The sequence below is a fragment of the Platichthys flesus genome, chromosome 16 (genome assembly GCF_949316205.1).
Source record: "Platichthys flesus chromosome 16, fPlaFle2.1, whole genome shotgun sequence".
NCBI lineage: Eukaryota > Metazoa > Chordata > Actinopteri > Pleuronectiformes > Pleuronectidae > Platichthys > Platichthys flesus.
Genome location: NC_084960.1, coordinates 739,826 through 763,123, shown reverse-complemented (window position 1 = coordinate 763,123; position 23,298 = coordinate 739,826). Strand labels below are relative to the sequence as shown.

At 49.7% G+C, this 23,298-nt stretch overlaps 2 protein-coding genes across 6 annotated transcripts; one reads left to right on the top strand and one right to left on the bottom strand.

Moving 5' to 3' along the window:
- The first annotated feature begins 869 nt into the window (after positions 1-869).
- On the top strand, positions 870-13,891 carry LOC133971085 (uncharacterized). Of its 5 annotated transcripts, none has more exons than XM_062408298.1 (15): positions 870-1,774; positions 5,068-5,148; positions 5,427-5,477; positions 5,915-6,028; positions 6,251-6,638; positions 6,830-6,915; positions 7,086-7,208; positions 7,449-7,613; positions 7,695-7,813; positions 7,934-7,999; positions 8,131-8,232; positions 11,093-11,240; positions 11,390-11,501; positions 11,709-11,816; positions 12,867-13,891. In XM_062408298.1, exons 1-15 carry the CDS (start codon positions 1,280-1,282, stop codon positions 12,977-12,979), a joined length of 2,271 nt encoding a protein of 756 aa, XP_062264282.1. In that variant the 5' UTR covers positions 870-1,279; the 3' UTR covers positions 12,980-13,891. The 5 variants fall into 5 exon arrangements, 2 of the variants coding, with proteins under 2 accessions (XP_062264282.1, XP_062264281.1); XM_062408297.1 differs by having other exon boundaries at positions 11,390-11,558; XR_009924352.1 differs by lacking the exons at positions 11,093-11,240; positions 12,867-13,891.
- A 1,850-nt stretch (positions 13,892-15,741) lies between these two features.
- ubald2 (UBA-like domain containing 2) lies at positions 15,742-23,167 on the bottom strand. Its single transcript, XM_062408315.1, has 3 exons — positions 22,878-23,167; positions 17,650-17,706; positions 15,742-16,124 (listed from the first exon to the last, which is right to left on the bottom strand). The coding sequence occupies exons 1-3, from the start codon at positions 22,995-22,997 to the stop codon at positions 15,774-15,776; spliced, it is 528 nt and encodes a 175-aa protein (XP_062264299.1). The 5' UTR covers positions 22,998-23,167; the 3' UTR covers positions 15,742-15,773.
- Between the last annotated feature and the right edge of the window lie 131 nt (positions 23,168-23,298).

The following is a 23,298-nucleotide window of genomic DNA, read 5'->3' as shown; positions in this document are numbered from 1 at the left end:
GATCAGAGTCTGTAAATACTAAATATAATCAACTAACTCCAGTCAGGTTACTCTGCATGAGAATAGATTCCACTACCCACCTTCACAGGTTGTTTATTAGAGTAAGTTATTATGAATTATTAATGGGATTATAGGAAGTTCCACATTTTCTTGTTTCCTGAAGGAAGCCGGACTGGCCTCTTGTTCCCTAGCAACCGGTAACGCTAGCAGCGTGGGAATCCGGGGGGTGAAAAGGAAGCTGTTAATTACTACATCCGGTCCATCCGTCAAAATAAAATACCTTATTGTGAATTTATCTATTAATTTAACTGACATGTTTTAATACAACAGATTCAAATTAGAGAATAAACAGAACTGAATAAGATAAGAAAAGTAATAATTAAAACATCAGTTTGTTGTTTTCTCTTTTTCTCTTTTGTGTAAACTTTAGATTGTTGTGTTGTAGCTGATCTGAGTAATTAAATTCTTCATGAATCTACATCGGTAAAATTTGTGAATTAGTTAAAACTGAGTTTGCATTCAACGACAAAACTTGAACAATTGTGAAGCTCAGAGTCAAACAATCACATTATCTTTGCAACACAATTTATTGTTTTCAAATTCAGACTGAGACTTTTCCAGTGATGATGCGGAATTCGTGATAAACAAATTTCAAATTTAAATTGTATATTCTGTCCGATTTTCCTCAAATCTGTAGAAATTGTCTCTTCAGAAAAATTCAATTCAAACTAACTGTTGTGGCAGTTTTGTTCTGTATTTTACTCTGAAGGGGAGGTGTGTGTGTTTCCTGTGTGAGTCTGTAGTTTGAATCCCTGACTTGTCTCGGAACATGTCAGTGACCGAACCTGAGATTAGTTCGATCCCGGAAACTGGGACCGACCCACGAACACCACGGTGACCGGATTTACCTTTGTTTACCTTTTATTTACCTTTTATTTACCTCTTCTATATATGTGTTTAACTTTTATTTAACTGTGTTTACATTTATTTACTTTTCTTTATAGATTTGTTTACCTATTATTTACCTTTTCATTAGCTTTATTTACGTTACAGTGAAGTTGCAGAGGTTAGCTAACGTTTATAACTTAGCTAACTTTAATAACTTAGTTAACTTTAATAACTTAAGGAACTAGTTAACTTTAATAACTAAGCTAAGTTTAGTAAATTAACCTAAAAAACTTGGCTAACGTTAATAACTTATTACACTTTAGTAACTTAGTTCATGTTAATAACTTAACTTTAACAACTTTAATAAAAGAGTAAACTGAGTAAATCCGAGATGTGTGAGGACGTGTTCACTCTGGATGAGTTGTTGGATTTATCCATCGGGACGCCTCACGGAACCGTTAACTTCCCCGCCCTGCACGCGCTGCTCCGCGCGGTGCTCCGGCAGCTCGGGCTCCGGGAGCTGAAGACCCGCTGGAGGGCCTCTTCCTCCGGCCGCGCTGCGGGGGGGCTCCCCGGTGCCGCAGAGGAGGGACCGCTCCAGGTGGAGGGGGACGTGGAGCGGCTCCAGGAGCGGGCCCCCTCAGACCCGGGCTCCTCACCCAGAGCCGAGCTCCAGGAGCGGGCCGCCTCAGCCTCTGACCCGGGCTCCTCACCCGGCACCGAGCTCCAGGAGAGCAACGCGTCAGACCCGGGCTCCTCACCCGGCACCGAGCTCCAGGGGCGGGCCGCCTCAGCCTCTGACCCGGGCACCTCACCCGGAGGCCCGGCGGCGGAGGACGAGTTGCTCCGGTCCCGCATCCAGAGCTGCGAGGCCGGTGTGTCCGAGGTGAGGAACCCGCACTTCACCCAAACAAACACAACGACTTCATTTCGTCTTTAATGAACCTTGAACTGCTCCTGATCATCTGAACGTGTTTAAAAAGAGTTTGTTCTGTTGTTTTATGTTTGTTCATGTTTTAAATCCTACAGTATATAGTTAATATATGATATAATCTTAATATTAAACCCAACTGCAAACTATCTCAAACCTTCTGCTTAGTATTGAAAAGATCTTTATGATAATATTCATAATCATAATAAAGTTTTATTTTTATGAATTCAAATTGTTTACTTGACAAATGATAATAATAAACAATACACAAATATTACTTTACAGGGGGCTCTATAGTCCAAAGAAATATGAAGTAGTCAAAGCAGTCGTTGGGTGGAGCAGCTCCTCTTCACATCGTGACCCCCCCCCCCCCCCCCCCCACAGATCATTATGGATTATTGATTATTAACACTCAGGAGACAGTGGAGAAGTGATGGATTGTGTTTCTCTCAGTTTGTCGACACGTTGAGGTGAAGTTGTGTCGTAGCCACACCCAGGAAGTGTTTCCAGGTGCTTCTGTTTGTGTGACGTCACAGTTTGAAGGCTCAGTTCAGATGAAGAGGTTCAGCAGCAGCTTGGATCTGAACCACTTCCTGCTGGTCCTGGAGGTTCCTCTCCGACCCTGAGGCAGATGATCACTCCCCCCCCCCCCCCCTCTGGTGAACCTGTCAGCGTCGTGTTGAGCTGCCGATGACAGGACAGAACAAAAGGAGACGGGCTCCACCCTGACATCTCAAATGTCCCCGCGTGTCCCCGTTCAGGTTTCTGTTGAGCTGCTGGTGGTAAGAGCTGAAGACCTGAACGTCAGCTCCATGCAGACCATCAGCTGTTCTCCGAGGAACGTCAGCTTGATCACAGGAGAACCTTTGAAAGCTGGAGGTGTTTTTATGAATCTCTCAAGACTTCCTGTCTCTCTGCTGACGTCCTCGGGGGGGGGGGGGGGGGGGGGGGGGTAATTAGTCCCCTGCAGAGATGACTCTGGCTGTCAGGGGATGAATAGCTCTCAGGTGAAAAGCAGGACATGGTGCGGGTGATGCCGTGTCTTTCAGAACTCCACCTGAATCATTCATGTCCTCGGTGGTCAACTGGTGTATCCTCTGTCTCCACCATGACGAGGCGACCCGGCCTAACCCCGTCCGTCTCTGTTCACCCCTGTTTCATATTCAGTGCTCATCTTACCGAGAGAAAGAGTCGTAATGGTTCTAGTACTGGTATCCACTTCACACAGTTACTGGGAGATGTGCACGGTAGCTCCACATCACACACACTCATACAAGTCCGTCCTCTACACATGTCTGATAACATCCATGATGATCCTCTGAGAAATCAGTGAACGTGTGAGGAGCGTTCTGTCTCAGTGTTCTAGACAATCTGCTGCTGCACCAAAACAACTACACTCCAGTAGTTGTGTGTCCTCTCGCTCACAGACACACAAACGTACAATCGAACAGGGATGACAACATCACTAAAAGCACTAATAATATAAACACTGACTCTTTCTACAGTGTCCACTAAACCACACGTCATGTGTATCAGGTCGTACACCAGGGGGCACTCTCAACAAAGTTTTATTACCTCAGACAAGGAGGTTATGTTTGCACCCCCCTCCCAGTTGTTTGTTCAAACTGGAACTAAAGAGATTTCCAGTCGACTTGGTGGAAGGATGTGGTTTGTGTCAGTGAAGGACAAATTCAACTTCAGTTCATTTCCCCTTTTTCCCAGTGATTAATTTATGCATATTGATAAAATAATCAGACACATTTCGAGGATGGTTATTTCTGAGTGTGAGTCGGTGCACCTCGTTTTGAATTGAGCTGCTGGGCCTTGATGGAGCAGCGAGCTCCACTGAGTTCTGGTTGAAGGTTGAAGTTCCTGATGTGAACCCGTGAGAACGTGTGAGGGACGTTTCCTGATCAAAGTGCAACATAATCAGATTCTGTTAATGGCCGACTTCCTGACTGAGGCAGCAGCTTAAAGAGTAACGAAGGCCTCTTCTGTCCAGGAGGTCGCTTCTCCTCATTCTCATAAGAGCATCTCTAAAAATGTTATCATAAATATATATATATATATATGTCTTTAGGAATCATGAATTATTCTCTCTTCTACGTGTCCGGCTCCTCTTCTTCATCCTGAGATCCTGCAGAACCTGAAGAACATGTGAGGAACATGTGAGGAACATGTGAGGAACATGTCTGAAGACACTTGATATAAGAGGCCACAGACCAACCCGTCAGTGTTGGATCAGGTCCCGTCCCACTCGGGTGTCTCTGAGTGGGACGACACTTATTAACTCTCTGTTAGTGATTCTCACCGTGAAGCCGTGTGGGGTCGCTATGCATCATTTCATGTCCCGGCACATTTGACACAAGTTAAACGCAACCTCACATAAGCTCAGGAATGTCCTTTGTCAAACAGACACACACACACACACACAAACAGACACAAAAGGTCACACACAATTAGAGCAAATGAGATGTAGCTGTTTACTGGGACAACAATCTCTGACAGGAAGTTTAAATAACGTGGGTAAAGAGCAGATTAGGTGAAAACAGTGCAGCAGCTGGATTTGTCTCATCTCTCTCAGTTCTTCTTCTTCTTTGTTTCGATCCTCTGGTTGTTCCCAGTTCACAGCTCTGGTTGTTCCCAGTTCTCAGCTGGTGACACAGCTGTGAGACCAGTCGACCTGTTTTATATCAGACCGATGACATCTCCAATATCTCTTTTATTAATTATTTTTATTTTTAATGTTAGAAGCTTGACACATATAATGTTTTATTTTTTTGTGTAACTTCACTTTACTACGTCTCCTCACTGCTGACACCCAGTGGCCAGGGGTCTTATGTTTTCTGTCCATTCTGGGCTACTGGGAAAAAACATGGCTGCCTCGGTAGAGGGAACCCGCTCCTGATTTTAATGAAGTATATAAATATAAAGGCTCATTATCAGGTAAAAGAAATAACAACAATTCAAACCCTTAGGGTGAAACACACAAGTGAAAACCGTTTCACCTGAATCTCACACACTGAACCTTTAAAGATGAACTGAGAACATTCAGTGTCCGAAGGGGAAAGTCCCTGTGACCTAGTGTTCAGGTGAATATAGTGATATACCTGAGTTTTACTACCAACAAATACTCTTCAGAGAAAATTATAATCCTTATAAGTCTTCAAACGCTGTGTGTGTGTGTGTGTGTGTGTTCGTATGTGTGTGTGTGTTTGTGTGTGTGTGTGTGTGCACGCTCCCTCTAGGCCATGAGGCTCCTACAGGAGCTCCGTGGGCAGAAGGACGTCCTGGTGGACGAGGTGAACGAGCTCCACCAGCAGCAGAAGGTGAGACGACTGAGAAAATCCAGTTTCTACTGTCAACTGGTCAAAACTGTAAAATAATAGTATAAATAATTGTGTACAAAATATCTTCCACCTTTATATTTAAAAGTATTTCCCCCAGAAAAGAGATAAATAATTTATTTTTAACATTATTATTTATTTATTGATTATTACACGTGAAAGACATGTTTTTACAGATGTTCGAATCTTATTGTCAATTTTAATCATTATATAATCGTACATTTTATTTTGACATGCTCTGTCTTCTGTCCTGTGTCCAGATGTTTGCGGAGACGTTCTGCCGCCGTGTGGACGACCTGGACGAGTCTCTGGTGAGTGTGCGAGGACGAGTCCACGATGAGAACACAGCTCATCAGCTGCTCTCTCTCTCCCTCTCTCACCCCCTCTCTCACTCCCTCTCTCACTCCCTCTCTCACCCCCTCTCTCACTCCCTCTCTCACTCCCTCTCTCTCTCCCTCGCTCACTTCCTCTCTCACCCCCCCTCTCTCTCCCTCTCTCACTCCCTCTCTCGCTCTCTCTCTCACTCCCTCTCGGTCTCCCTCTCTCTCTCACTCCCTCTCGGTCTCCCTCTCTCACCCCCTCTCTCACTCCCTCGCTCACTCCCTCTCTCAATCCCTCTCTCACTCTCTCTCTCTCTCCCTCTCTCATTTCCTCTCTCACTTCCTCTCTCACTCCCTCTCTCTCTCCCTCTCTGTCTCTGGCCTGACTCCCACATTAATACGTGACCTCTTGTGACCTCGTGAGGCAGACCAGTCTGAGGGACTGGTTTCACCGGTGTCCCGGGCCGGAGGAGCTGAGAAGCTGTGTGACCTGGGACGTGATGAGGTCGGTTCTGCTCAGCGACACAGGAAACCTTCACAAGGTGAGAGACAGACCTGGAGATTCAAGCCAATCAGTACTTCAGAGCACGGCTCACATAAATACTATGAAGTACTTATAGTGGGTACTTTCTGAGTATACCCCTGTTAAGGCCCCCCCCCCCCCCCCCAAAAGACGTGTAAGGTTCAGAGGTCATTTGTTTGACTGAGACTCACTAACACCAGGATCGAGGACCTCAATGTGAATCAGTTGTTCTTGTTTACAGGAGCTTGTGAACGGTTGTGTTGTGGATGAGGGAGTCGAACCCGCACCTTTCAGCGTCAGCCCCTCCTCCTCCCCCCGCTCCGTCAACCACACCCTCAGGAGGGCAGCTCCTCGTCCTCCTGGGATTCCTGGAGACATCTTCCAGGAGGAGTCGAGCACCCGGGCAATCACAGAGAGCCCGGACCCGTCAGCGCCGCCTCAGCAGAACCACACAACATCCTGGAAGTCCAGAAACCTGGAGCTGTACTCGGACACGGTGGAGGTCCTGAGGAACACCGCCCGACTGAAGGAGAAGTTCCAGCGGCTGGAAGCTCGTGTGGGGGCGCTGGAGGAGGGGAAGGTGGACCAGAACCAGCTGACTCCGCTCAGAGACGCCATCACAGACAAAGGTGAAGAAGACCTGAGTCTGCTGTTTACAGAGAAGACCACTCGGCCACCGCAGCAGACACAGAATATCTTAGAGTGAACTTCTTTTAATTCTTTCCTCTTGTTTCCATCAATTCATCATTTTGAACTGTTTTAGTTAAAGTTACATGAGAAATATCATATGTTTGTTTAAATGGTTTGTTGTTTTATTTAGGTTTTCAGGATGTGTCTGGAAACCTGATGGATCAACTGAACCAGCAAACAGCTTTGATGAGCATCCTGAAGAGCGACCAGGAGAAGGTGAGTGGATCTGGATCTGCAGGTGGTTTCTATCTAACGTCTGAGAACTGGGTTCATACCTCAACCTCTAGAGGAACACTCGAGTGGAGGGAAAACGTTGTGTGAGATACAGAGATAAAAGTGCAGTGTGTGTGTGTGTGTGTGTGTGTGTGTGTGTGTGTGTGTGTCAGGGCGAGGAGCTGGTGAGCGACCTGAAGACCACGATGCTTCAGCTTCAGGCCGAGTGTGAGAACCTGCAGGAGACGACCAGGAGTCTGCAGGAGGACAGTCGACAGATGCAGAGCCACATGGAGGTGAGCTGTCTCCACTTCACATTCACAACCAGGCCACCAGGACTAATGTGTAATAACTGAAAACAAGGTGTTGGTTTTAATATTGACACTGAAAATAATACTGAGGCTGGTAGAGATCAGACGTTCACTGGGACTCGAACAGACGACATCAGCCATGGAAAGGAATCTCTGTCTCTGGGGTCACGTGTGTTGTGTTGTTTCTTCTGCTGTGAACTTGGTGGTGTCTCTTCTCACCTGCAGAAAGCTGACGGCTGTGCTCTGGACAACAAAGTGACTCGTCTGCAGTTCGACTCTGTGACGGAGCAGCTGAACACCATGTTCCACGAGCTGCTGCACAAGGTCACGGGGCAGGAGCAGGACTGGAACAAGGTCGTGGACCGACTCTCCACTGAGATGGAGCACAAGGTAGAGATCCTCTCAGGTCTGTAGGAAGGAGCTGTGCTGCTCTGAGGGTCAGCGATGATGTCTGTGCCTCCGCTCCCACAGCTCAACAGGATGGAGCTGGACTCTGTGAAGAAGCAGCTGGAGGAGCGATGGAAGAACATCCACGAGAAGCTGCAGACTCAGGGAGCTCCAGAGCACGAGGACGCTGCCGGCATCAGGAAGTACGAGTCTGTTTGTGTTTACCACCAGTTTCCGTCCTGCTGGATCCCTCTGGTACCGACACACAACATTTCATCATGTGGAAAACAACAACTACACAGTGATGTTTGTGTTTCTTCCAGACAACTTGTGGACAGATTTCACTGCCTCTCCTGTGACCGACCGGTCGTCAAGCACACGCCCGGGCCGTGAGTCCAGACTGCACGGGGTCAGAGTTCAGTGTGTGGAGGGGCCGAGCAGCCTCCGATATCACTGAGCTGTGTGTGTCTGTGTGTGTGTGTCTGTGTGTGTCTGTGTGTGGTGTGTGTGTGTGTCCCAGGTACGTGGTGACGCTGCCCTCCACTCCAGCGTTCCCCTCACACAAGTCCATCCGGCCGTTCACTGTCTACGCTCTGGAGCAGGTCCGACAGCACTACAGGAGGTGAGATCCCTTCACCAGCAGGGGGCACTAGAGATCGAGTCCTCTCTGTTTAGGACTTTGTTTAAACTGGTAGTGCAAGTAAGAACTTCTGATAGTATTTAAATACATAAAAAACCATGATGACTAATGAGGGAAAGACAAAATGACAGCTCAAAGAAATGTGGCCTTTTGCTCTCCTGTCCCGTGTCGATGTCTCTCTCTCGTCTGGATGTCTCTCTCTCGTCTGGATGTCTCTCTTGTCTGGACGTCTCTCTTGTCTCGATGTGTCTCTCCTGTCCCGTCTCGATGTCTCTCTTGTCTCGATGTCTCTCTCTTGTCTCGATGTCTCTCTTGTCTCGATGTCTCTCTCTCGTCTGGACGTCTCTCTCTTGTCTGGATGTCTCTCTTGTCTGGACGTCTCTCTTGTCTCGATGTGTCTCTCCTGTCCCGTCTCGATGTCTCTCTTGTCTCGATGTCTCTCTCTTGTCTCGATGTCTCTCTTGTCTCGATGTCTCTCTCTCGTCTGGACGTCTCTCTCTTGTCTCGATGTCTCTCTTGTCTCGATGTCTCTCTCTCGTCTCGATGTCTCTCTCTCGTCTGGATGTCTCTCTTGTCTGGATGTGTCTCTCGTCTCGATGTCTCTCTTGTCTCGATGTCTCTCTCTTGTCTCGATGTCTCTCTTGTCTCGATGTCTCTCTCTTGTCTCGATGTCTCTCTCTCGTCTCGATGTCTCTCTCTTGTCTCGATGTCTCTCTCTTGTCTCGATGTCTCTCTTGTCTCGATGTCTCTCTCTCGTCTGGATGTCTCTCTTGTCTGGATGTCTCTCTTGTCTGGATGTGTCTCTCGTCTCGATGTCTCTCTCTTGTCTCGATGTCTCTCTCTTGTCTCGATGTCTCTCTTGTCTCGATGTCTCTCTCTTGTCTCGATGTCTCTCTCTCGTCTCGATGTCTCTCTCTTGTCTCGATGTCTCTCTCTTGTCTCGATGTCTCTCTTGTCTCGATGTCTCTCTCTCGTCTGGATGTCTCTCTTGTCTGGATGTCTCTCTTGTCTCGATGTGTCTCTCCTGTCCCGTGTCGATGTCTCTCTCGTCTGGATGTGTCTCTTGTCTCGATGTCTCTCCCGTCTCGATGTCTCTCTCTCGTCTCGATGTCTCTCTCTCGTCTGGATGTCTCTCTTGTCTGGATGTGTCTCTCGTCTCGATGTCTCTCTCTTGTCTCGATGTCTCTCTCTTGTCTCGATGTCTCTCTTGTCTCGATGTCTCTCTCTCGTCTGGATGTCTCTCTTGTCTGGATGTCTCTCTTGTCTCGATGTCTCTCTCTTGTCTCGATGTCTCTCTTGTCTCGATGTCTCTCTCTCGTCTGGACGTCTCTCTCTTGTCTGGATGTGTCTCTCGTCTCGATGTCTCTCTCTTGTCTCGATGTCTCTCTCCTGTCCCGTGTCGATGTCTCTCTCTCGTCTCGATGTCTCTCTCTCGTCTGGATGTCTCTCTCGTCTGGATGTCTCTCTTGTCTGGATGTCTCTCTTGTCTCGATGTGTCTCTCCTGTCCCGTGTCGATGTCTCTCTCGTCTGGATGTGTCTCTTGTCTCGATGTCTCTCCCGTCTCGATGTCTCTCTCTCGTCTCGATGTCTCTCTTGTCTCGATGTCTCTCTCTCGTCTGGATGTCTCTCTTGTCTCGATGTGTCTCTCGTCTGGATGTGTCTCTCGTCTCGATGTCTCTCTCTCGTCTCGATGTCTCTCTTGTCTCGATGTCTCTCTCTTGTCTCGATGTCTCTCTCTCGTCTGGATGTCTCTCTTGTCTGGATGTCTCTCTTGTCTCGATGTGTCTCTCCTGTCCCGTGTCGATGTCTCTCTCGTCTGGATGTGTCTCTCGTCTGGATGTGTCTCTCGTCTCGATGTCTCTCTCTCGTCTGGATGTCTCTCTTGTCTCGATGTCTCTCTCTCGTCTGGATGTCTCTCTTGTCTCGATGTGTCTCTCCTGTCCCGTGTCGATGTCTCTCTCGTCTGGATGTGTCTCTCTTGTCTCGATGTGTCTCTCGTCTCGATGTCTCTCTCTCGTCTCGATGTCTCTCTCGTCTCGATGTCTCTCTTGTCTCGATGTCTCTCTCTCGTCTGGATGTCTCTCTTGTCTCGATGTGTCTCTCGTCTGGATGTGTCTCTCGTCTCGATGTCTCTCTCTCGTCTCGATGTCTCTCTTGTCTCGATGTCTCTCTCTTGTCTCGATGTCTCTCTCTCGTCTGGATGTCTCTCTTGTCTGGATGTCTCTCTTGTCTCGATGTGTCTCTCCTGTCCCGTGTCGATGTCTCTCTCGTCTGGATGTCTCTCTTGTCTGGATGTGTCTCTTGTCTCGATGTGTCTCTCCTGTCCCGTGTCGATGTCTCTCTCGTCTGGATGTGTCTCTCGTCTGGATGTGTCTCTCGTCTCGATGTCTCTCTCTCGTCTGGATGTCTCTCTTGTCTCGATGTGTCTCTCCTGTCCCGTGTCGATGTCTCTCTCGTCTGGATGTGTCTCTCGTCTGGATGTGTCTCTCGTCTCGATGTCTCTCTCTCGTCTGGATGTCTCTCTTGTCTCGATGTCTCTCTCTCGTCTGGATGTCTCTCTTGTCTGGACGTCTCTCTCTTGTCTCGATGTGTCTCTCGTCTCGATGTCTCTCTCTCGTCTCGATGTCTCTCTCGTCTCGATGTCTCTCTTGTCTCGATGTCTCTCTCTCGTCTGGATGTCTCTCTTGTCTCGATGTGTCTCTCTTGTCTCGATGTCTCTCTCTCGTCTCGATGTCTCTCTTGTCTCGATGTCTCTCTCTTGTCTCGATGTCTCTCTCTCGTCTGGATGTCTCTCTTGTCTCGATGTGTCTCTCCTGTCCCGTCTCGATGTCTCTGGAGCAGCGAGCGCTTCACAGAGGTCACCGACTACAGTCACATGACCATGAGGAGCTGCGGGGGGGGTCACACCGTCACCTCGGCCAACCAGCGCCGCAGCGGCCTGCCGACCATGAAGCACCACAGCCAGCCGGAGGGGGACGGGGGCATTCAGGTGGAGACGTGTAGTTCCAGAGGACAGACACACACACACACAGACACACACAGTGAGGACACAACCTGTGACCTCTGAAAGTCTACTCTCTAAATGGACCTGTTTGTGTGTGTGTGTGTGTGTCTGTCTGTGTGTGTCCTCACTGTCAGTCGGAGGAGGTGGACATCCTCGGAATGGACGGACACATTTACAGAGGACGCCTGAACGGCCCGAACATCAGAGGCACAGAAACTAAACTCCCTACGATCTCCACCAGAGACGGTAAATGTCCTCAAACCTCATGGAGGACACACACCAGAGACTGTAGAGGACGTGAAGGTTAGAACATGAGGAGGTCCACAGCTCGGAACCTCAAACTGACCAGGTCCACAGACCTCCGATCAGGCACACGTCTCTGATGGGACCTGATGTCCTCATTCGTCCTGCTCACTTTCTGCTGCTGATGTCTGAACGTCTCTGTCCCTGAAGGTCAGAGGACGAGAGACGGAGCCAGAAGTTCACCGACGCACAAAGCTGCTGCTTCTCCAGAGGGAGGAGACAACACAGCAGCTCCCCACAGTGTCAGGAGCCGCTCAGGTGAGACTCACACACACTCACAGACACACAACACAGACACACAACACAGCAGCTCCCCACAGTGTCAGGAGCCGCTCAGGTGAGACTCACACACACTCACAGACACACAACACAGACACACAACACAGCAGCTCCCCACAGTGTCAGGAGCCGCTCAGGTGAGACTCACACACACACACAGACACACAACACAGACACACAACACAGCAGCTCCCCACAGTGTCAGGAGCCGCTCAGGTGAGACTCACACACACTCACAGACACACAACACAGACACACAACACAGCAGCTCCCCACAGTGTCAGGAGCCGCTCAGGTGAGACTCACACACTCACAGACACACAACACAGACACACAACACAGCAGCTCCCCACAGTGTCAGGAGCCGCTCAGGTGAGACTCACACACACTCACACACACACAACACAGACACACAACACAGCAGCTCCCCACAGTGTCAGGAGCCGCTCAGGTGAGACTCACACACACTCACAGACACACAACACAGACACACAACACAGCAGCTCCCCACAGTGTCAGGAGCCGCTCAGGTGAGACTCACACACACGCACACAACACAGACACACAACACAGCAGCTCCCCACAGTGTCAGGAGCCGCTCAGGTGAGACGCACACACACTCACAGACACACAACACAGACACACAACACAGACACACAACACAGCAGCTCCCCACAGTGTCAGGAGCCGCTCAGGTGAGACTCACACAGACAGACACACACACACAGACACACAGACACACACTTCCACTTTAAAATTGTTGTATCAGCGTATCCGTGAATCCAAAGTGTCTTCATCGCCCCCTGGTGGCTGGCTGCAGTACAGGTCATAAACCCTCCTCCTCCATGTTAGCAGGTGGAACTTGGACCAAACCCCAAAACAATCCAAGTAGATTTGATTTGGATCAACTTATCAACGTTGCTACCATTGGTTCAAAATAATATTGATAAACTCTCATCACTCTTATATAATATAAAACATCTGTGAATGCTGTTGATGTTATTAAAATATGTTCCTCTGTGCGTCCAGCCTCCAGCAGCTCGACTCGTGATTGGCGGCTGTCGACTCTGGGCTGCTCGTCTCAGAGCTCCATCACCCCCCCGAGGAGCTCCGAGGCTGCAGACAAGCAGGGCGACCTGTAGGGGGCGACTCTGAGTCTGTTTCACTACGTCAAAGAGCTTCGGTTGGTAGGACGCCACCTGCTGGAGGCAACAGGCTTTGTTTATTGAGCAAACATACATTTAGTTTTTTTTTACTTCTGTGATCAGCCACTTTGAATATTGTTTAAAAGAAAATTAATTTGTAATTGAATAAAGTTGAGTGTAAATTGTTTCACGTCATGTTGCTCCAGAGGATTTAGAATCATAATGAATGAATCATATTTCATTCAGAGTTAAAGTTGCCAGAACATGTTTTCATCCAATTAAAAGCCACAAAACAAAACTCTATTAAATGTATTTGTAAAATGTATTCTGTTAATATTAAATGTGATGTAGTTGATGTGTTGAGCTGAGACGCTGATAATCTGTAAACCAGTGAACCTGGATGATGCGTAGTGAAGGGAAACACAAGCTACAACGTTCACATCCTGTTCACAGAGCAGCAGCAGGAAGGGGGGGGGCTGTTCACAGAGCAGCAGCAGGAAGGTCGCGGGGGGGTGAGTGAGGCTGAAGCAGAAGTCGTCACAGAGGAGGAAGGAACAAAGCGTTTCCTGTCATTGAAGGATCCACTTTTATGTTGAGTCTATTTCTGATCTTCTCGTTCTGCTTCTCTGAGATCAGATCTTCACTGGTGACAAGTCAACGTTTAGATGACGACTAGAAACGTTCAGATCAAAAAATCATGAAGATTAAAATCCACAGTTACAGATGAAACCACCACACGTTACTCTAACATTACTCAAACTCAAGTGAAGCACAGAAGTGTTGGCTAACAGAGGGTTTCAATGAAAAGGCGTCAAAAGGATTTGTTGATAAAAATCGTTGCATATTTTTTATTTCTTATAATTTTACTGTATTTGTGAATAAACATGAAACAATATTTAAAACCTTCAACTGTTCTGGAGTATAATATATTTTATACTATTATTTATTTTGTTTAGGCGCTGGTGTGATTTCCCCCCACTGCTCAGAAATGAAGACACACATCTTGAACTCACTTTAACTCGACACTCTGAGAAGAGCAGCTCAACAACCACTTCCTTCCTCAACCTCCACTCACCAGTAAAACCACCAGTCATCTCAACCGTTTGCTCTTCCAGTAAAAACCCCCGACGCCACAGGAAGTAGATCATACCTTGTTTTATTAAACATATAAATACAAATCTCAGCAGAAGAAATGAACTGGAGAGAAATCTCTATAAAAGAGTCCTGGATCACAACAGAGTGAGTTTCTGAAACATCATCCAAGTGACAAGAACAAAATCCTGAACGGAGAAAAAGTGTCTTAAAGTTCATCTGTAAAATCCTCCGGATGTTTGAGACACAACCTGCGTCCGGCCTCCAGCTGAGAGGACGTCCACACAGACCTGGACACGTCAGGACACGTCTGTCCTCAGCTCGCAGCCGTGAGCAGACATCTGGATCTAAAGGATCTTAACCGTGTCGTTTCTCCTTCAGTTCAGTTTCCTCCTGTGATCTTTGAGTCTGCAGCCGTCTATCAGATCTGCTGCAGTAATCTGGATTAATCCCTTCATCACATTTCAAGCCAACATTCGATATTTACGACTGAACTGAGTAAACTGAAGAAATCTGTTCAACACTATTTCTCTGAGGTTTTACAAACAAGATGAATCGATGAATAAACCACGAACGGAGCGTTTCAACACATGAATCCCAAAGAGGAGGAGCATCAGCACCTCCTCTCCTCGGCTCCTTAACGTTAATCTGTAAAAACAAACCTGGAGATTTGATCAGAAATTCACAGAAAACTAAATGAACCCAGAAAAGTCAAACCCGTCACACAGCCGCTTTTCTACCAGGCAGATTTTCTTTGTAAAGTAAGTTTGGATCATTTCTGCGTCACATGATGATGATCTCATCGTGAGCTGGAGCTCAACATGTTCCAGCTCATCCAGAGAGACGAGCTGGAACCAACGATCCAAACATAGAGACACAGGAGAAGGTTGATTGTCTCTGAAAGTGTGAAAAACAAAACCTGGATCTGAATCCCGAACTCGACCAGAACTCGTTGACTTTGACGTGAGTCACGTTTTGTCACAATTAAACCTTGACACTAATCTACAGGTGATTTTTAAATGTTTTATGTTAATTATAAAAGAGAGAAAGGGAACAGAAGAGTCTCCGGTTGTGGATCTGATCGTTCAGGTCCGAGGAGACGAGTGTCCTCCGAGCGTCCGTCTTCAGTTCAGCTCGTCCCAACCCTCTGATCCCGGCTGTGAAGACACAGAGCGTGTGGGGCCTCTCCCAGTCAGACAGAGGTAGGAGTGGTTGAGCGTCTGAAAGGTTGTGTGGAAAATCACTGAGTCGGCCTCGAACCGCCGCACACAGAAACACGGTGAACCCCCGTCCACGGCTCAATGGTCTCAGCAGGTGGACGTGTGTCCTGTCTGCTGACGTCCTCTGAAGCTCGAGGATGAGAAACCAGCTCCCGCTCGCTCACCAGCAGAGAAGAGCTTCACCAGGAACCTGGCCTTTTACACATCATCAAATTATTATTGCTCGTTTTGTCCTTTGACCAAACCCCCCCCTCGTCACGGTGTCTCTCTAGAGGCGTCCACAGGGACACGTGGACGGGGACCAGCTGGTCAACGTGGACACGACGAAGACGAGACAAACTGTTCGTCTTCAGTTTCCTCAGGAGAAGATGAAGCCGGATCTTCGTCTTCTTCACACATGAACACCCCCCTTCCCCTCCCACCCCCCCACCCCCTCTGCTCCCCAGACAGAATCTTTTGTCCTGCCCCCCCTCCCCCCCTCATCTCTGACTGTGGAGTGCAGGTACGACAGGGGGCTGCTGGGAGCCGCTGGGCTGGGACACCGGGGGCCACATGGGAGTCTGTTGCAGGTGGTAGTGGTGGTGGTGCATGTGGTGGCCGGTGGGCGACGAGGGCGGCAGCCAGGCCGGCTGGTGGCCGGGGGGGGACGACGCCCAGAAGGAGCCGAACCCCGACGTGGAGGAGGGGGCCGGGGGGGAGCAGGCCATGGACGCCTGGGAGGGGCCGCTGCCGCCGCTGGGGCCGCACTCAGACGCTCGCAGTTTGGAGAACATGGTGATGGCGTCGGGGAAGTTCGGGGGCGTGGCCGGAGTGTTTCTGGGCGTACACATCTGTGGGGGGGAAACAGAAGATTCTTCAGGTTAAGACGCTGGAGTGTCCTCTAACACACACACACACACGATTTGAATCCTCTGTTTTTTTTATCATTATTTTCTGTTTTGCAGATGATTTTTATATTTTAATAATAAATTACTGAGAAGTATTTAAACAGAATCAGATCAAAGTGATAAACGGACTCTAGCACTGTGTTCCTGCTCCTCCCCTCCAGGGGGCGCCGGTGTTCACATCATACTTTATAAACAAGCGCAAATAAATAAGACGACTCATGACTCGGTCACGCCACAGGGGAGGAACGACTGACACACGCTACACACGTGACCCACAACACAGAACCGGTTCTCTGTCCTGCTGACGACCTGCAGCGTTTGTTTGAGAACAAACCAGCTCGTCTCTGATTGGCCTTTGACCCCAGTTGAACCTGGCAACACTGATGTTTCCAAACTAACATGTGGTCGTGGTGAAGGAACCTTCAGGTCCATCAGAACGTGAAGGAACCTTCAGGTCCATCAGAACGTGAAGGTTCCTTCAGGTCCATCAGAACGTGAAGGAACCTTCAGGTCCATCAGAACGTGAAGGTTCCTTCAGGTCCAGCAGAACGTGAAGGAACCTTCAGGTCCATCAGAACGTGAAGGTTCCTTCAGGTCCAGCAGAACGTGAAGGAACCTTCATGTCCAGCAGAACGTGAAGGTTCCTTCAGGTCCAGCAGAACGTGAAGGAACCTTCAGGTCCAGCAGGACTCAGCATGTGGTGGCTGATCTCTGATTCAGAGAGAACTGCACTTTGAGTTTCTGTGGTTCAACGTTCTGAAAGCGTCGAGTCATTCAGCTTCAGAGCAGGAAACTGTCACTTCACTGAAACCACAGTCCATAGGGTGTGTGTGTGTGTGTGTGTGTGTGTGTGTGTGTGTGTGTGTGTGTGTGTGTGTGTGTGTGTTGTATGTGTTTCAGCAGCAGCCATGTTTTCAGTCTGCCGCTCGTCCTCTTGTTCAGTGTACGTGTCTCTCTCTCGCTCTGGGAGGAGTGTGTTGTAGCTCGAGGGGGGGGGGGGGGGGGAGGCAGCCGGGGTTTGTTATTATTTTGGGTGCAGTGCGATGACATCATCTGGCTGGAGGCCGTGGAGAGCAGGACTGAACATGGCTGCAGAGGTGGAGAAGAGGAGTGAAGCAAGAGGCAGCTGCTGCCCCCCCCCTCCCCCCTCCCCCCCTCGCAGCCATGTTGGCTCAGTGCTCCAGAGACAGAACCAGTGAAGCAGCAACAATGAGACTTTAAACTAAGATGAACAAACTGGTTTTTCACTGAGGAGCCGTCAACACAACTCTGAATCAGAGACCGATGTAAACTGGTCTCTAATTCAGACACTGGTGTAAACTGGTCTCTAATTCAGGCACTGGTGTAAACTGGTCTCGTGTCACATGAAAACTCTGAGGTTGTGTTTTAGTCTGAACAGAAACTGAGACTTCCCAGGGTCTGTGAACGGGTTCTGAGAAACACACGTCTGGAGCGTTCAGGCACTTACCATCTGGTGGTGGTGACTGGGGATGTGGGCCTCCTGGAAGAAGGAGCTCAAGGCCGTCTGGAGAGACACAGAGACGAGGGGACACTTAGACTTTGATTGAAACCCAACAACATGCAGCAGTGATCACTTTGTGGTGTTTCCCTCAGTCTACAGAGGGAACGAGACAACAGGAAGTCTCCTGCTGGAGATGAAGACAACAACCAGAGACTTGATAAAGAGGTGAACAGCAGCTTTTCTCTGAGCAACAAGGAAACGAGTCGGCTCCTTGTTCCTCTGAAGGAAACGAGTCGGCTCCTTGTTCCTCTGAAGGAAACGAGTCGGCTCCTTGTTCCTCTGAAGGAAACGAGTCGGCTCCTTGTTCCTCTGAAGGAAACGAGTCGGCTCCTTGTTCCTCTGAAGGAAACGAGTCGGCTCCTTGTTCCTCTGAAGGAAACGAGTCGGCTCCTTGTTCCTCTGAAGGAAACGAGTCGGCTCCTTGTTCCTCTGAAGGAAACGAGTCGGCTCCTTGTTCCTCTGAAGGAAACGAGTCGGCTCCTTGTTCCTCTGAAGGAAACGAGTCGGCTCCTTGTTCCTCTGAAGGAAACGAGTCGGCTCCTTGTTCCTCTGAAGGAAACAAGTCGGCTCCTTGTTCCTCTGAAGGAAACATGTCGGCTCCTTGTTCCTCTGAAGGAAACATGTCGGCTCCTTGTTCCTCTGAAGGAAACGAGTCGGCTCCTTGTTCCTCTGAAGGAAACGAGTCGGCTCCTTGTTCCTCTGAAGGAAACGAGTCGGCTCCTTGTTCCTCTGAAGGAAACGAGTCGGCTCCTTGTTCCTCTGAAGGAAACGAGTCGGCTCCTTGTTCCTCTGAAGGAAACATGTCGGCTCCTTGTTCCTCTGAAGGAAACAAGTCGGCTCCTTGTTCCTCTGAAGGAAACGAGTTGGCTCCTTGTTCCTCTGAAGGAAACGAGTCGGCTCCTTGTTCCTCTGAAGGAAACGAGTCGGCTCCTTGTTCCTCTGAAGGAAACATGTCGGCTCCTTGTTCCTCTGAAGGAAACGAGTTGGCTCCTTGTTCCTCTGAAGGAAACGAGTCGGCTCCTTGTTCCTCTGAAGGAAACAAGTCGGCTCCTTGTTCCTCTGAAGGAAACGAGTCGGCTCCTTGTTCCTCTGAAGGAAACGAGTCGGCTCCTTGTTCCTCTGAAGGAAACGAGTCGGCTCCTTGTTCCTCTGAAGGAAACGAGTCGGCTCCTTGTTCCTCTGAAGGAAACGAGTCGGCTCCTTGTTCCTCTGAAGGAAACGAGTCGGCTCCTTGTTCCTCTGAAGGAAACGAGTCGGCTCCTTGTTCCTCTGAAGGAAACGAGTCGGCTCCTTGTTCCTCTGAAGGAAACGAGTCGGCTCCTTGTTCCTCTGAAGGAAACGAGTCGGCTCCTTGTTCCTCTGAAGGAAACGAGTCGGCTCCTTGTTCCTCTGAAGGAAACGAGTCGGCTCCTTGTTCCTCTGAAGGAAACGAGTCGGCTCCTTGTTCCTCTGAAGGAAACGAGTCGGCTCCTTGTTCCTCTGAAGGAAACGAGTCGGCTCCTTGTTCCTCTGAAGGAAACGAGTCGGCTCCTTGTTCCTCTGAAGGAAACAAGTCGGCTCCTTGTTCCTCTGAAGGAAACGAGTCGGCTCCTTGTTCCTCTGAAGGAAACGAGTCGGCTCCTTGTTCCTCTGAAGGAAACGAGTCGGCTCCTTGTTCCTCTGAAGGAAACGAGTCGGCTCCTTGTTCCTCTGAAGGAAACGAGTCGGCTCCTTGTTCCTCTGAAGGAAACGAGTCGGCTCCTTGTTCCTCTGAAGGAAACGAGTCGGCTCCTTGTTCCTCTGAAGGAAACGAGTCGGCTCCTTGTTCCTCTGAAGGAAACGAGTCGGCTCCTTGTTCCTCTGAAGGAAACGAGTCGGCTCCTTGTTCCTCTGAAGGAAACGAGTCGGCTCCTTGTTCCTCTGAAGGAAACGAGTCGGCTCCTTGTTCCTCTGAAGGAAACGAGTCGGCTCCTTGTTCCTCTGAAGGAAACGAGTCGGCTCCTTGTTCCTCTGAAGGAAACGAGTCGGCTCCTTGTTCCTCTGAAGGAAACGAGTCGGCTCCTTGTTCCTCTGAAGGAAACAAGTCGGCTCCTTGTTCCTCTGAAGGAAACGAGTCGGCTTCTTGTTCCTCTGAAGGAAACGAGTCGGCTCCTTGTTCCTCTGAAGGAAACAAGTCGGCTCCTTGTTCCTCTGAAGGAAACGAGTCGGCTCCTTGTTCCTCTGAAGGAAACATGTCGGCTCCTTGTTCCTCTGAAGGAAACAAGTCGGCTCCTTGTTCCTCTGAAGGAAACGAGTGGGCTCCTTGTTCCTCTGAAGGAAACGAGTCGGCTCCTTGTTCCTCTGAAGGAAACGAGTCGGCTCCTTGTTCCTCTGAAGGAAACGAGTCGGCTCCTTGTTCCTCTGAAGGAAACAAGTCGGCTCCTTGTTCCTCTGAAGGAAACGAGTTGGCTCCTTGTTCCTCTGAAGGAAACGAGTCGGCTCCTTGTTCCTCTGAAGGAAACAAGTCGGCTCCTTGTTCCTCTGAAGGAAACGAGTCGGCTCCTTGTTCCTCTGAAGGAAACATGTCGGCTCCTTGTTCCTCTGAAGGAAACAAGTCGGCTCCTTGTTCCTCTGAAGGAAACGAGTTGGCTCCTTGTTCCTCTGAAGGAAACGAGTCGGCTCCTTGTTCCTCTGAAGGAAACGAGTTGGCTCCTTGTTCCTCTGAAGGAAACGAGTCGGCTCCTTGTTCCTCTGAAGGAAACGAGTCGGCTCCTTGTTCCTCTGAAGGAAAACACACTTCATGAGCTGCCTGACAGAAACCAGCTGATAACAACCAGTCCAAACACATTCCAGCCTGACTCCGGTTAGTGACGGGCCGAGGTCGACAACACCAGATCCCTCCAGCTCGCTCACACTGACACACACTGTTTCTGATCTTTTAGGATGTTTCATGGGTAATAATTCATCAATAAATCAAAATCATAATCAATAGAAGGTCACAAGGTCGTCGTCGCTCCAAGAAAATCAATCCGTGCTCTTTCTCTTAACACCGTTGTTCCTCGTTCGTAAAGTTTACCAGGAGACAAACCTGTCACACAGATCCACGTGTTCATTCATAACATACAACATGTTCTCTAAGCATGTCCATCAGCGTCTTCCAGCACAGATCACATGACCCCTCACAAACACTGGTGTAAACAGAGGAAAGACATCTGGTCTCCTCCACATGTAAACATCTGCATCGTCGTGAAGACAGAATTTAAATGAACAACAGCAAAGACAACGAGGTCGTGACCCCTGAACTTGATTCTCTTCAATGTTTTTGGTGTTTTCTGCCTGAAGCAGGTCATGTGACAGGAGCCTGACCTATCAGAGACGGCTACGTCGTGACCAACAACCCAACCATTAAGAGGTTGTGATCATTTCCAAACATCCCAGTTTGTGTGGGTCCAGAATCAAGAGTTTTTAAACCAGAACCAGCAGCGTTTTCAAACTTCTCTGAATCTGAAGCCTCAGCTCAGGCAGAGAGAGAGAGGCCTCCATTTCCCTTCACTGGCGGGCCTCTCTCTCTCTCCCTCCCTCTCTCAAGAGCCTCAGTGAATGCAGTGACCCCCCCCCCCCTCACAGGCTGGTTGTTTGACAACAGCAGCGGCGGTGCAGGAATGTGTCGCACAACGTGACACACATATCAAAGTGTGAAGGCTCCTCACAGCTTTTGTGTGAAGAGCCACAGAACCCACCCGGCTCTTTGTCTCCACTCGGTTTGTCCTGCAGGACGGTTTGATGAGCGTCCCTCACCAGGGTCTCGTCTGTCCACTCACATGTCCTGCTGCTGTAAACACCAACACTGTCCCAGAGAGGACACCAGTCGCTGGAGAACAATCACAGCTTGTTGTCTTCACGCTGACTCAATCACACAACTCACGTGAAGGACTAACTGATCATTTGATGCTATTCTCCATCTTGAAGGGCCGGGAATCAAACCCTCGCTTGTGATGACGCATTTGAGGAAACAGGAAGAATCAAACTTCAGACAACGTGTCTGAAACTGATTCATCCGTCCAATCGTCTCGGCTCTGAAGACAAACAGGAAGAGAACAGCTGGAAGGGTCAACTGTTCTATAAAGAACTGAGGAGAGGATCAGTTTGTCTCCTGTAGGGACAGAGGAGAGGGCGGCTCCGTCCCAGTACAGACGGTGGGACAGAGGAGAGGGCGGCTCCGTCCCAGTACAGACGGTGGGACAGAGGAGAGGGCGGCTCCGTCCCAGTACAGATGGTGGGACAGAGGAGAGGGCGGCTCCGTCCCAGTACAGACGGTGGGACAGAGGAGAGGGCGGCTCCGTCCCAGTACAGACGGTGGGACAGAGGAGAGGGCGGCTCCGTCCCAGTACAGACGGTGGGACAGAGGAGAGGGCGGCTCCGTCCCAGTACAGACGGTGGGACAGACATCGTCTCTGACAGACAAGCGTTCAGACCCTGTGGTCTGTGAGCCGATGCTCTGAAGCCAGTTTCACATTTTTCCAGCGCCATCTTGGTTTTTTGAAACCAGAAGTGACCATGTGTGGAGAATGTGGGGGTGGAGCCTGACCGAGTCAATCACACTGTATGTCACTACATGGACGTCAGCTGCTCGAGACGTCATGATTGACAGCTGACACTGAGTTCTGATTGGTCGAGCCCATGTGTTTGACCTTGACTTCACAGAATCTGAGTTCGGATGTCGTCACCAGCTCAAGATGGCAGCTTCCTCCTCTGAGATGTTTTGGCTTCACTGAGGAGGAGGTGACGCGTCGTCCTCCATCTTAGTGTCGGACCGGAGCTTTATTATGACTCGGTCTCGTGTGACTGATGCTAATGTAAATAACGTGTGTTATTCTGAACGTTTCCCTGAGTTGTGTCGTTGTGTGATTGAAGCAGGAACCTGCTCTTCACACTCTGCGGGGACGAGACCACAACTCAACACCTGAAATGTGACCAGGCGGCCGGCGGCTCGCGGACAGGCCGAGTCCGAGGCGCTGCCGCCGGCCTGGAGCCTCCCGGGGTTGTAAACAAACCCGGGGCTAAGCTAACGTTAGCTTCAGAAGCGCATGGTGGCTGAACCTGAAGGAACCGATCCCCACCGGGCTCCGAGAGGGCCCGCCCATGGCTCGTCCACAGCGGGGGGGGGGGGGGGACGCGGGCCGCAGCCGGAAGGAAGCCCCGGAGGACGGACTCACCTCGAACTGCCAGTGGGCCGCCTGGAGCAGCTGCTTCGCCTGGTCCGCGGCGCAACCCGCCGTCAGGACGAACTGGTTGATCATCACCTGGTGGCGCAGCTCGTCCATGTTCACGGACATGATGTGGGCAAGTAGCGGGACACAGACCGGGACACAGACCGGGACACTGACCGGGACACTGACCGGGGGGGGGGCTCCGGAGCTTCAGTCTCAGTCTGAGTCTCAGCATCAACAACGTTCTGCTGTCATCACCAACAACAAAGAGCAGCCCGACGCTCATTGGTCGACTGAGCAGACACAGACCACTACACGAGCGCTGATTGGCTCCGGATGGGAAGCGTTTAAACTCATGGTGCACTTGTTTTAGGTATCAGGGGCACTCCTGGTGAGTTTGGTAGAGCAGCTCCAGTCGATGCTGTCC